The sequence below is a fragment of the Perognathus longimembris genome, chromosome 6 (assembly GCF_023159225.1).
Source record: "Perognathus longimembris pacificus isolate PPM17 chromosome 6, ASM2315922v1, whole genome shotgun sequence".
Taxonomy (NCBI): Eukaryota; Metazoa; Chordata; class Mammalia; order Rodentia; family Heteromyidae; genus Perognathus; species Perognathus longimembris.
The window spans coordinates 44,518,540-44,532,806 of record NC_063166.1 but is presented as its reverse complement, the minus strand read 5'-3'; the positions used below and the strand labels follow the sequence as shown (position 1 = coordinate 44,532,806).

The following is a 14,267-nucleotide window of genomic DNA, read 5'->3' as shown; positions in this document are numbered from 1 at the left end:
AATAGAAGACTATAATACACATCTTACCTGAAGAATTTTAAAGTTTGCAATATACAAACAGTTACTTTTTACCTCCAAACAATAGTAATTGTTCTAAGACAACAGAAATCATTGAACTTGGGAAAGTATTTCTTCTTGGGAAAAGGAATAAATAGGCAAAGAAAGGGAAATAAATATTCTGCTTATTGTGATTTGGACCCATATATTGACCATAGAAATAAGGATGATCTCCTGTTACTTTTAGGGTCTTTCCAAAAATAGAGCTTGGAAGATAGTAGAATGTACAAAAGAAAATGTTTTTTCATTTTTTTCTGTTCATTTGTTGTTGTTGGGTTTTTGTTGTTGTTTTACTTTTTTTTTATTATTAGCAGTGAGTTACAAGAGAAACAAAGGAAAATCATGTTTTTCTTCCATGCTATTCATTTAACTCTTGTTTTAAAAACTGTTTTTGGTCTATCATAAAACTTTGAAAAACATTCGTCACTTTTATTTTCTTAAGTGTTTTCTTTCCATACAGGAACTTTGCATTATTGATCGCGACTAATTTGTGTGTTTTTCTTTTTTTTCTTTTTTTCTTTTTGCATGCTGTCCCCTGTGTTGGAACTCTCAATAGAGAGTAAGTTGGTTCAATATTTGTTGGAAAGCTAACTTGCTGCATGATTGTGACATTAACCCTTTTTCTCTATTTTCTCTCCTGAAGAATTCATGCAGTGTTGGACCCTTTGTATTCCACGAAATGCTACTTGCAGTTATGCAAACTGTCATTCTGTTTGGAGATGTGCTTTTTAATCTACTAATTAATCTAATTTATGTTCTTCTGTTCTGTATTTGATGACTGGCACACCTAAGAGGATGAGTGTAAGAAAAGGCTGCCTCAATTGTAATAGCTCACATATTTAGTCCTTTCTCAACAAATGACAGTTGTCAGATATGAAGGATTATAAATTGAATCCATTGAATGTTAAAAATAACTAAAAAACCCCTCAAGTTTCATAATTTATTGTCTGAGACTAGAATTTGAACTCAGCACTCGATACTTTTACTCATTGGCTGAACCATGCCTCCAACCCTAAGTTTCACAATTATTTAAAACACATTTAACCCTACCTCCTTGTATGTACTTTCTAAAATTCTGTTCACATCATTCCATAAAAGCAAACTCAAAACAGTTTACTCAGTTCTATCTGTTGAAATAAAAAAAATTTATCCCTAGAATATTATCATCCAAGAGCAACTCTATAAGCTCAAAGTCATGTGTATAATTTCCAGCACATTATGGATATGAATATATATTATATGTATATGTATTTATTATCATCAATTTGTAAGTAATACTAACAGGATATAAATACTTGTTTAAAAAGTAAGAATGTGGGCCTAGTGGCAAGAGTACTTGCCTTGTATACATGAAGCCCTGGGTTCAATTCCCCAGCGCCACATATATAGAAAGCGGCCAGAAGTGGTGCTGTGGCTTAAGTGGCAGAGTGCTAGCCTTGAGCAAAAAAAGAAGCCAGGGACAGTGCTCAGATCCAAGGCCAGGACTGGCAAAAAAAAAAAAAAAAGAAGAAGAAGAAGTAAGACCGTAACTCTGTATGTAGAATGATATAAATTACATGTGAACATTTTTATCCAGCCACTCATTACATCTAATCAAAAGAAACTTGTGCTTTAGACACTTACAGAAATCTTCTAGAAGGAAAGAACAGTTTAAGACTATAGCAGAAATGTGGTCTTAAGTAGAATTCTATAAAGGGAAAGTCTTCATTCTGGAAGGAAAAGAGTTGACAACTAACTAAAGGGTAATTTTCACTTAGGAGAAAATCTTTACATTCATCAAATAACTTTATATTGTTTCTTTGGTCTGTAGGTAACTTTGAGCTTGGTTCTGATTTGTTATGCAAGAATGTATAGAAATATAGTGTTGACTGTTTACAGTGGTGAACACCTATAATCCCAACACTTGGGAGCATGGAGTATTGGGAATTTGTGGCCAGCCAGAGGTACATGGTAGGACCCTGGCTCAGGAAAGAAGGAAGGATGGAAGGAAGGAAGGAAGGAAGGAAGAGAGGGGGGTGAGAGAAAAATCTTTATTTCCAAACAGTATGGTTCAGGTACCATAAATAGCTAGTCCCACTTACAAGTTCAAAGTAGGGAAGGACTACCCATCATTAGAAGCTTTTTGTCTGAGACTTGAATGGCAAGCTTGGTAAAGCATAACAGTATGTATATGAGTGGAAGGTGGGTTGGAGGCGAGGTGGAGGGAATCATTGGAACTCATGGGTTATGTGAGATGTAGATAGGCCAAGGTCAATTTGGAGATTACGGGCTGGGAATATGGCCTAGTGGTAGAGTACTTGCCTCATATACATGATGCCCTGGGTTCAATTCCTAAGCACCACATATATGGAAAAAGCCAGAAATGGCGCTGTGGCTCAAGTGGTAGAGTGCTAGCCTTGAGCAAAAAGAAGCCAGGAACAATGCTCAGGCCCGGAGTTCAGTCCCCAGGACTGGCAAAAAAAAGTAAGAAAAAACAATTTGGAGATTACAACCTTAATGACAGTTTGAGGGACTATCCTGTAGGCAAAGGATGTCGAGAGAATGTAAAGATTGTATTCATTATATCCCAATCTGAACGTAAGGAAAAAGTGTGAGTTGGTAAACAACCTGGACCTGCAGCCTATTTACTGTGCCCTATTTTTGTAAGCAAAGTTATATTGGAACACAGCTATGTTTATTTTATGCATAACTTCTACAGCTATGCTAGGAGAATAACAGGGCAAAGTAGGTGTAAGGTTATATGGCTTATGAAGTCTCAGATATTTACCCTCTAGCTTGTTACAGAAACGATTTGATGACCAGTGCCCCTGGAATATAGGAAATAAAAAGTCAAATTATTGGAGTGATCCAGACCTGTAGTCACAAGTGCTTGGTGTGCATACTGCCATGGTGTGGTAAATAGGTTTGGGGAAGTCCAAAGTAGAGCTATTCTGGAGATTCTGGGGCCTTGCAGAATAGGTAAAGCAGAGAAGCCTGTCACCTTGTAATGAAGGGAGAATCAGGATGAATACATACACCCAATAAGGAAAAGGTGAATTCCTAACAATAAGAAAGAAGAGAAGTAAGAGGAACACAATGTCGAATGTCAGAATGGTGAAATATACTAATTTTAAGAAAAAGCTGGCTGGGTGCCAGTGGCTCACGCCTGTAATCCTAGCTACTCAGAAGACTGAGATCTGTGAATTGCAGTTCAAAACCAGCACAGGCAGAAAAGTCCCTGTGAGACTCTTATCCAATTACTCAAAAACTGGAAATGATACTGTGGCTCAAAGTGGTAGAGTGCTCGCCTTGAACAAAGGAGCTCAGGGACAGCACTCAGACCCTGAGTTCAAACCCCTCAGCTGAAAAAAAGAAAAAGCTATTAGACATCACAAATAGAAGTGAAGTAGTGGAACAATCAGGTGAAACTTCAGAAAGAAATTACTGGGTTGGCATGTTCTGAAAATAAAAAATAAATCAAAAAGTAAAGATAGAAGCTGGGAGTGTTAGTGTACATTATAATCCTAGTTACTCAAGAGACTGAGATCAGAATGATCTTGGTTTAAAGCCATCCCCATCAAAAAGATCTGCACAGAGTTGGTGCTGGTGGCTCACACCTGTAAACCTAGCTACTCAGGAAGCTGAGATCTAAGGATTATGGTTCAAAGCCAGCCCAAGCAAGAAAGACCATGAGACTTTTTCTTTCTTTTTTTTTTTTTTTTGGCCAGTCCTTGGACTTGGACTCAGGGCCTGAGCACTGTCCCTGGCTTCCTTTTTGCTCAAGGCTAGCACTCCACCACTTGAGCCACAGCTCCACTTCCAGCCTTTTCTGTTTATGTGGTGCTGAGGAATCGAACCCAGGGCTTCATGCATGCAAGGCGAGCACTCTACCACTAAGCCACATTCCCAGCCCACCATGAGACTCTTATCTCCAGTAAACCACTCAAAAATTGGAAGTGGTGCTGTGGCTCAAAGTGGCAGTTGCTTTGGTCAAAAGAGTTCAGGGACAGCGCCCAGGCCCTGAGTTCAAGACCTGTGATCGACTAATAATAATAATAATAATAATAATAATAATAATAATAATGAGGATGATGTTTGTAAGACACACACCCCCCCTTCTCAACCAATAAAAAGCTGAATGGTGGGTGGTGAGCACCTGTCATCCCAGCAACACAGGAAGCATAAATAGAAGGGTTGTGGTCCAGGTAGCCCAGGAAAACAGTGAGACACTGTTTGAAAATAACAAAAATGAAAGGGATAGAGATGTGGCTCAAGTAGTAGAGAGTCTGCCTAGCTAACACAAGGTCCTGAGTTTAAACCTAAGTACATCAGAAATAAAATAATAAAGATAAAGGGGGAGAAGACTATACTCAGAAAACAAAATACAACATAGAAATATTAGCCTTAAGGAATAAAATTAGATATCCTTGGAAAAATGAGTCTTAGAAAGTGAGATACAGAAGAAATCAAGTGAAAAAATGAAGTGATGGAAAATTTTGTTAATGACATTAAAATACATGAGGTAACCCATCTAATAACCCATCTGTCCCCAGACACTGCCTGGGGACAGATAGTATGTAACATTTCTGCTTTTACAAATACAGACCATCTTAAGCAAATAGCTTAGTTACTTCTTTAATGTTTAACTCAGACTCAAATGTTAAAGGTTAGTTATAGCTAATACAGGAAATCCTTCATTGCTTCCATAAGAAAATAATATTCATGTAAAACTGCATATAAGAATTTATTAAATGAAATGTGCTTTGAAAGCCAAATGCTTTTAATTCTCAAATTAGCCTGATCATCTTTGTCATAGTTCAGTATTGTTTTAAGTACCATAGTTTTAATCATCTGTTCTGGTTATGATTTCCCTCAGTTAAAGTAGGGCAGAAACTCCTAAAAGATTTCTTTCCTCTTTACCTAGAAGTAAATTTTTCAGTACAGTATTGAATTTCTTGTGAAGAATTATAACTTGTTATTGGTCATTTTTCATAAATATTTTAGTGAGGTACATCACTTATCAATATTAGCTTCAGTCCACCTTAAAATTCAATTTCTTAAACTGGTAGGTTAATGTTGTAGCCAAATATAAAAGCCACAATAGAGCTCAAGTAATAGTACCAGTAGAGCTCAAGACTGATAGTATAGCATCTAGCACCTTTTTTGAATCACTAATATTTAAATGTATTTTATCCTGAATTTACATTGCTTTAGGCTGAGTTTTAGTAATCACTTATGAGTGGTTTAAAATTACTTTTGGGGCAGCTTTGGTAAATAGTAAATTCCATACCAAAATGTTTGTGACGGTTATCATTTTGAGAAATCTGAGGATTCTGTAGTTAGCTCACTACATCAGTTAAATTTAATACTTTAAAATAGCTATTTGAATAGTCATCCTCTAGTTTATTCAGTACCACCCTTCTAAAAAGTTGTATAGTCCCTCCCCACATCTTATAAAATTGATTTCAGTCTAGCTAGTTTAAGCTGGGTCATCACTGATAACATTAGGTGTGCCAGCCATTATGGCCAAAGTTTCTTTACCAAGTGATGCTGCATGGAATAGCTAATTGTCAAACTTCTGCAGAAGTTGGATAACAGCTCAGATGTACTCTTGTATCACAGACTCCAGTGAAAAGCAAGAGAGGTTTTTTTTTTCCGCTTGGCTGCCAATCGCTGTGCCTCTGATTCTTGTTTTCCCTTCTATTTCCATTTTGAATTGAGCATAGAAGTCAATATTTTCCCCCTTTTTTTCCCCCCTTCCACTTTCTCCCTTTATCAACTTTAGGTTTTCAGCATGTTTCTGGAGACTCTAGTGGATTTCATACAAGTCCACAAAGATGACCTTCAAGATTGGCTGTTTGTACTACTGACACAACTGCTAAAAAAAATGGGTGCTGATTTGCTTGGATCTGTTCAGGCAAAAGTTCAGAAAGCCCTAGATGTTACCAGGTAATATTTTATGTATACATTTCAAGTTACCCTGATAATTAGGAATATTAAGTTCTAACACTAAAAACTCATATTTCTGAGTCCTTTCAAACAGACTTTTTTTTTTTTTGGCCAGTCCTGGGGCTTGGACTCTGGGCCTGAACACTGTCCCTGGCTTCTTTTTGCTCAAGGCTAGCACTCTGCCACTTGAGCCACAGTGCCACTTCTGGCCATTTTCTGTATATGTGGTGCTGGGGAATCGAACCCAGGGCCTCATGTATATGAGGCAGGCACTCTTGCCACTAGGCCATTTCCCCAGCCCTCAAACAGACTTTTGTTTGTATTTGTTTGTTTTGGTTTGGGGCAGTATTGAGAACAGGAACTTTTACATTAGACTACTATACTCCCAACCATGTTGTTTTTGAGATCATCTCACTGGCAAGCTTTGTCCAGGCTGGCCTCAAAAGCTGTGATTGCAGGTGTCCACCACTACCTGACTTCTTTCAAACAGATTGCATGGGCCCCATTTCAAAATCATTAACTTTGCCTGTTCACACTGTACATATAGCAATATTCCTTTGATCTAACCCTCTATTTCTTTTGTAAAAAAATGTATTCATACTGATTTGAGAAATTCAAGATTGGCATTTTATTTTGGGTCCAGGTATGATGGTGCACAGCTGTAATCTTAGCACTCTTCTGGCATACAGGAGCAGAAGGGTCATGAGTTCAGGGTCCGCCGAGGCTGTACAGTGAGACTGTAGCCCAGAAAGTGGGCTTATGTGCGTATCTACAGTTGCACCTTGGCCCTTTAGCTGAGATCAGCTAAACATATATCTGCAAAGTGGGATTGAAGATTAACTGAATCTAATGTAAAAATGACAGTGTTTCCCAATTTTTAAAAGAATGCTTTATATTGCAATTAAATATTCAAAAATCTCTTTTCAGGATATTTTGAACTCAATATATATATACTGTTTTGCATAAATTAAAAGTGACTGATTTCAAATATATATTAACAAATTTTAGAGAAATATGTCCGAGACTATTAAACATTTTACTAAATATATTTTTCTGATTAAATGTATACTATCTTGCCTCAGGTGTACAGATTGTTTTGTTATAGTATTTTTCTTAACCTTTTGCATAAATTTGTATCTGAGAATGCTTTTATTGTATACTATACCATATACTACATAAGGATATTTGTTACTAATCATAGTTTCTTAAATGCATACTTGCCAACTTAATTTTTTGTAATGTTTTGACTTTGTCTTATTTCAGGGAATCTTTTCCAAATGATCTTCAGTTTAATATTCTAATGAGATTTACAGTTGATCAGACCCAGACACCAAGCTTGAAGGTAAAAAAAAATGCCGTAAAGGCACTATAATTCCTGGAAGTATCATATTAGTAAAGTGTGTCAGAATTTATATTTCTGTCATATGAAGAAACTGTTCAATCAGTGGGTTTTGTTTTTATAAACTTACAGACAGTCAAGCCAGCACTTCCGGACCAGCTTCACTCTTTTTGGAGCTCCAAGGTTTTTTGTTTTTGTTTTAAACTGCATTGTTTCTTAACTATCTCTGCAGTGCCTCAGATAATGTTTGTATGCCTCTATATTCAGCTACTAACCTCTGTAAGCCTTCTATGCATGTATAAATCTGATTTCAAAAGTCGTCTTAAGTGCTCAGTTATCCTTCGGAGAAGCTCACTGGGGATGTGTACTTAGAAGGCATCACACGTATGGCCGTCTAACCCTAGCTGGTAATGCAAAATCGCTTTATAAATTCTTACCTAATTTTATGTTTGTCATTTCCCCATACTTTTTTTTCTTAGCTGTTATTCTAGAAATTTTGGTAGTTATTTTGAGCTAAATTATCACTTTTGCCAGTGTCCTCATTTTAGTAAACAAAATTTAATTTCAATGCTGTTCAGCATTTCTCTTTAACTGAAATAGTAACTTTTTCTGTAGTGTGATTTTTCTCTGATATGTGCATAAAATTATAATCAGGATTAACTTTAAGCTTTTATCTGTACACATTTTCCAATTCTATGGAAATTAGGTAGATTCCAATCTGTGATTGTAATGATTAAATTTAGCATAAAAGATAAAAACTGTACTATTAAAGAAAAGCCACTGAATTCTTTACTAATGTTTTTTTCATGAGCTTCTCTAAGGAGATTAAAGTCAGGGAAATAACAAGCATATGTATCTTATATTTTTCACCCTATTCTGCACAAAATGTATTTCCACAAGTATTACTGCCCAGTTGGTTTTTCTTTAAGTTTCTGAATATGATTGTGCCTCGAAATGACAAATGCTGTGTTTTTTTACCTTGGGGTTGACTTATGGTCAACATAAAGTTACTTTCTCAGAAATACTGTTGTTTGTTTTTTTGCCAGTCCTGGGCCTTGGACTCAGCCTGATCACTGTCCCTGGCTTCTCTTTGCTCAAGGCTAGCACTCTGCCACTTGAGCCACAGCACCACTTCTGGCTGTTTTCTATATATGTGGTGCTGGGGAATCGAACCCAGGGCTTCAAGTATACGAGGCAAGCACTCTTACCACTAGGCCATATTCCCAGCCCTCAGAAATACTTTATGAAAGGGCTCCCATCTGTTTTTATTTTTGTTTGATTTTGTTTTGTTTTTTGCCAGTCTTGGAACTTGAACTCGGGGCCTGAGGACTGTCCCTGGCTTCTTTTTGCTCAAGGCTAGCACTCTGCCACTTGAACCACAGCACCACTCCTGGCTTTTTCTATATATGTGGTGCTGAGGAGTCAAACCCAGGGCTTCATGTATGTGAGGCAAGCACTTTTACCACTAGGCCATATTCCCAGCCCTTTTTTTATTTTTTTTAATGACTATTTTACTTGATCATACTGATAAATGTTTTTAATTCATTGTATGTCCAAGTCCTTGTGCTCATTCCTTGGAATATAAAACATTATCATTTTCTAGCATCATAAGTTGGAAACTCTAAAGAATATGATATGGGCACCTCTGATAAATATTGAAGTGCTGTTGAAAATGTTTATAAAAATAATTATGGGCCAGGGAAAAATAAGTCAGATTCAGAGTAAGGGTGAAAAGTGACTTGTTTGTTTGGTTTTTTTTTTTTTTTTTTTTGGCCAGTCCTGGGGCTTGCACTCAGAGCCTGAGCACTGTCCCTGGCTTCTTTTTGCTCAAGGCTAGCACTCTGCCACCTGAGCCACAGCGCCACTTCTGGCCATTGTATATGTGGTGCTGGGGAATTGAATCCAGGGCCTCATGTATAGGAGGCAAGCACTCTTGCCACTAGGCCATATCCCCAGCCCACGTGAAAAGTGACTTGAAGGACAGAATTGCATTGCTGAAAACCTGAAGAGAAAGAGAATGAAAGAGTATAAGTAGGAAGCAGACAGGTTAAAGTTACCTCCTTTTGGAAAAAACATTGTACTGAAAGCACAGACAGTTTCCTTAAAAGCCTAAGGGGTGTGTGTGTGTGTGTGTGTGTGTGTGTGTGTGTGTGTGTGTAACATAGGAGTAAAAACAACAGCAAAGCCATAGGAAAAAAATCTCTTAAACTAATGTTTTAGGATAGCACACATATTGAAACTATATACCTCATGCCAAAAGTAAAAACCATTTCAGGTAGGTGACAGAATTAAGCCTAAAACAAATTTGACTTGCACTTATAATCCTAACTTCTCAGGAGCCTGAGATCTAAGGATCACAGTTCAAAGCCTGCTAGAGCAGGAAAGTCTATGAGACTCTTACCACCAATTACCATCAAAAAGCCAGAAGTAGAGCTGTAGCTCAAGTGGTAGAGTGCTAGCTTTGATCAAGAAAAGCTCAGGGACAGCTCCAGGTCCTGAGATCAAGCCCCAGGAGTGACACCAAAAAGAAAAAATGACAAGTTATAGGTAACATGACAAGCATAGTAACTTGAATTGGACTATAAGACCGTTAATATAAAAATTGTTGATTTTTTCAGGTAAAAACAGTTGGTGTTTGTATAAGTTTTTACGTATTTTATGGATTGTCATGTGGTTAAACGTCATAAAGAAGCCAGATGTTGGTGATACACATCTGTAAACAGCACTGGGAAGGTTGAGGCAGGGAAACCTGTCTTTAAAAACATGTGTATTGATGCTCATTTATTGGTTTAGTATAGTTACTCATCTTCAGCTGTTCACACTAATATAAGGTAACACTGCCTCAGAACCCAGAATATTTCGTACTACTGAAATTTAGTTGGTCTTGATACTATAAAACTATCCAGATGTCTCTTCCCCTATCTACTACACATTTCTGATGGCTAATAGGTTAACTCTTGGTGTTAATAACACATTTCTTCAAAAGTTTTTAATTGATAAAACTATGAATTTATGTTGTATAGCATATTTTGCTATATATATAGTAGATATGTATATCTGAAGAATGGCTAAATCAAGCTATTTACATTTATACTTCATATATTTTTGTGATGAAATGCTTAAATTCACTGTTAGCAGTTTTTTAATTTACAGGTGTAGATAGCTATTAACTACAGTCTGTCATGTCCAGTAGACCTCTCGAAGTTATTCTTCCTAAAAGCAGTTTTGTCCTTCAAGCAGTGTTTGCTTAATACCCCAGTCTCTGATAACCAGTACTTTACTCTATTTTTTTTCTTTTTTCTATCAGACTGTCCTGAAACTTAAAATCCTTCTATCTTGCCTCCCAAATTCTGGGATTATATAGAACATGCACTGCTATACCTGGTTTTCTCTTCTTTCTATGAGTTTGTTCCTTATATTGCATATATAAATGAAATGGTACATTTTTCTTACTTTACCTGGATAATTTTGCTTATTTCATTGTCTTCTGATTTCATCCATATATTGTCACAAATGGCAAGATTTCCCTTTTTAAGACTAGTAGTATTTTGCATTTGTACCACATTTTACTTTATCTTTTCAACCATCAATAAACACCTAAGTTGATTCCACATGTTGGCTGTTAGAATAATGCTGCCATGAAAGTATCTCTTCAACATGATTTTCTGTTTTTCAGTATACACTCAGTATTGGGATTATTGGGTGTTACATGACAACCATATTTTAACTTATTCAGGAATCTCCATTCTATTTTCTATAATGGCTTTACTAATTACATTAAATGTTTGCTTTTCTTTATATCTTTACACTTAAATTTCATCTTTTATGGAATAAGCATTGTAACAGATATGAAGTGATACCTCACTGTGGATTTAGTTTGCATATCATGATTAGTGATGCTGAACTTTTTATCATATACCTATTGCTCATTTCCTTAAGAATGTCTGTTCAAATCTTTTGGCTTTTCTTTTTTTCTTTCTTTTTTTTTTTTTTGTATATTTTCTTCAATACTGGAGGTTGAACTGTTAGTCTACCACTTGAGCCACACCCCAGACCTTTCTTTTTTTCTTCAGTTATTTAGTAAGAGTCTACCACTGTGCCTAACTTCTAAAAAAAAATGACCATTTCTTAGTCTATTTGTTTGCTTACTTTCAAATTGAGTTCTTTATGTATTTTTATGGTTTTCCTTATATATGTGTTGTTTACAAATATGTCATCCTTTCTGTAGGTTGTCTTCTTACATTGCTTTTTGTTGTTGTGCAGAAACTTTTGTGGTTTACAACATGATTTTTTTTTCTTTTCTTTCCTTTTTTTTGCTGGTCCTGAGCTTGAACTGTGGGCCTGGGTGCTGTCCCTGGGCTCCTTTTCCTCCAGGCTAGTACTCTACCACTTGAGCCACAACACCACTTCTGGCTTTTTCTGTGATCAATTGAACAGTTTCACAGACTTTTCTGCCCAGGCTGGCTTTGAGCCACACATGATCCTCAGAGCTCAACTTTCTGAGTAGCTAGAATTACAGATGTGAACCACCAGGGCCTGGCAACATGATTATTTTAATTGGATATGTTCTCTTTGGTCTGGACCTTTTGCCTATAAAATGATGAATACTTCTTAAAAATCATATGAAAGAACATAATTTGATTATCTGTCTTGCTGCTGTTGTTGCTAAAAGCAGGGGGGGAAGCAGAGTCAGACCTTATTGTGATACTTAGCTTCCTACTCATCTACTTTGTTTCCTATTTGTCAAGTTCCCAGAGTTCTTATTTGGGCTAAGTGATAAAAATGATATAAAAAACGAAGAACATAGAAAGACTGGTTATATTAACTTTGGGTAGTACCTGTTCAAATTGCTGTTTTCATAAGATGTTTAAACCTTCCTTTTTTTTTTTTTTTTAATTGGCAACTCAGCACTTAATATGTGTATAGAACCTTCTGACACCAAGGGCTGTGGACTGGGCCAGGCATAGCTGCTACAGTGCACAAGTCCAGCCTGGTGACTGCAACATAAGATGTAGTGCTTGAACATCACTAATGATTGAGGGGAGCACAGGAGATGTGGATCAAAGAATACTAAGCCACATACTAAGCTGTGCTCTGATGCACAGCATGTTAGTAGTACTATGTTATTCAAAAGTTGCTAATAGCTGGTTTTAGGTATGCTTGCCACACACAAACAAGCAAAAGGTTAACAGATACTGAATTTGTTCATTTGCTTGACTGTGGTAACCATTTCACTCTGTATTCATATATCAAAATATCATGCTGTACATTTTAAAATATATACAAATAATAAAACTTCCTTTAAATCAATGAAATAGGAGATTTTAAGTGTTACTACCAAAAAATTGTTTGTGAGCTAGTACATGTGTCATCTAGCTCAGTTTATCCATACGACAGTGTGTATATATTTTAATACATCATATTGTACACCCTAGATTTATACAATTTTTATAAGGCAAAAAGCTCTCTTGAAAGATGCGTGTTTTGGGAATAGCTTCATCTCCTGCTGGTTTGAAACCCTCTGCCACTTCCGTGCCTTCACACATGGAGAATAAGGAGAGCTTTTGTACCCATATGTGTTTACTTTTTTCATCCAAATAGGAATTATCTTTTTTTTTTTTTTTTTTTTTTTGCCAGTCCTGGGGCTTGGAATCAGGGCCTGAGCACTGTCCCTGGCTTCTTTTTGCTCAAGGCTAGCACTCTGCCATTTGAGCCACAGCACCACTTCTGGCCATTTTCTGTATATGTGGGGCTGGGGAATTAAACCCAGGGCTTCATGTATACGAGGCAAGCACTCTTTGCCACTAGGCCATATCCCAGCCCCAGGAATTATCTTTTCTTTAGCAGCACTTGTGTAAACATTTTTGTGAAACTTGTTTTAGAAGCAGTTCTGATAGTTGATGGACCTATTAAAAACTGATTTTATGTTGTGACGTGTATCTAATACTTGGCCAAAAAGAAAAAAATCACTTTACATTGTCCGTCATGTACAACATGGCTTATTGATTATTTTCATATATATTTTGATTTGATTTACTTCCCCCAAATGAAATCACCGTTGATCAAGACTGGCTCCCTCTAGGGCTAAGAGTCAGCTATACAGTCTGAAGGTGGACTGAAGGAGAAGGTTGTAATCTTGTTGAGAAAGTCTTCAGCACTTGTTCATCCTTGAAGAATGAAATGTCTGGGAACTAAGGTCTAATACATGTGAAAGCAGAAACCCATCACCTAACCATATATTTATATGTCAGGTAGATGGGTGTTTATATAATTTCTCTTGTTGAAATTGTTGCTCATTTTCTCTTTTCCTTTCTTGCTCTTTTTTTTTGGTCAGTTGTGGGGCTTGAACTCAAGGCCTGGATGCTCTCTCCTTGATCCTCTTCGTGCTCAAGGCTCACATTCTAGCACATGAACTTCCACTTCCGGTTTTTGAGTGGTTAGTTGGAGATAAGAGTCTCACTGGGACTTTTCTGCCCAGGCTGGATTTGAACCACAGTCCTCAGATCTCAGCCTCCTGAGTAGCTAGGATTACAGGCATAAGCCAATGGCTCCCAGCTTTTGCTCATTTTCAACTTTTCAAAATATAATCGTATGATGAGTTCTGCAGTGTCCCCAGTGTTTCACAATGACCATCTTATTCTCTCTCATTGTGCTTACCTCTGCAGGTGAAGGTTGCTATTCTTAAATACATAGAAACTCTGGCCAAACAGATGGATCCAGGCGATTTTATAAATTCCAGTGAAACTAGACTGGCAGTATCTCGGGTTATCACTTGGACCACAGAACCCAAAAGCTCTGATGTTCGGAAGGTGTGTTTTAATATGAGGTTTAGAAGATAAATTGGAAAGGCAAGTCAGTAGTTTTGGGTTGCCAGTGAAGGTAGCTATTATTTTAGCCATTATTTACTAGTCTCTTGATAAACATAGGCATTGTATTTATCTCT

General features: G+C 36.8%; 1 protein-coding gene across 10 annotated transcripts in view; it reads left to right on the top strand.

The window, feature by feature from the left end:
* Positions 1-14,267, top strand: part of Clasp2 (cytoplasmic linker associated protein 2) — a 198,255-nt gene that overhangs the window by 151,299 nt on the left and 32,689 nt on the right. For 6 of the 10 annotated variants that reach the window (XM_048348640.1, XM_048348638.1, XM_048348636.1 and 3 more), the window contains 4 exons: positions 5,822-5,985; positions 7,249-7,327; positions 7,457-7,507; positions 13,990-14,133. In XM_048348640.1, the coding sequence (XP_048204597.1) occupies positions 5,822-5,985; positions 7,249-7,327; positions 7,457-7,507; positions 13,990-14,133 (438 nt within the window). The remainder of the gene's footprint in view (positions 1-5,821; positions 5,986-7,248; positions 7,328-7,456; positions 7,508-13,989; positions 14,134-14,267) is intronic. The other 4 variants (XM_048348644.1, XM_048348642.1, XM_048348643.1 and 1 more) reach the window with 1 other exon arrangement.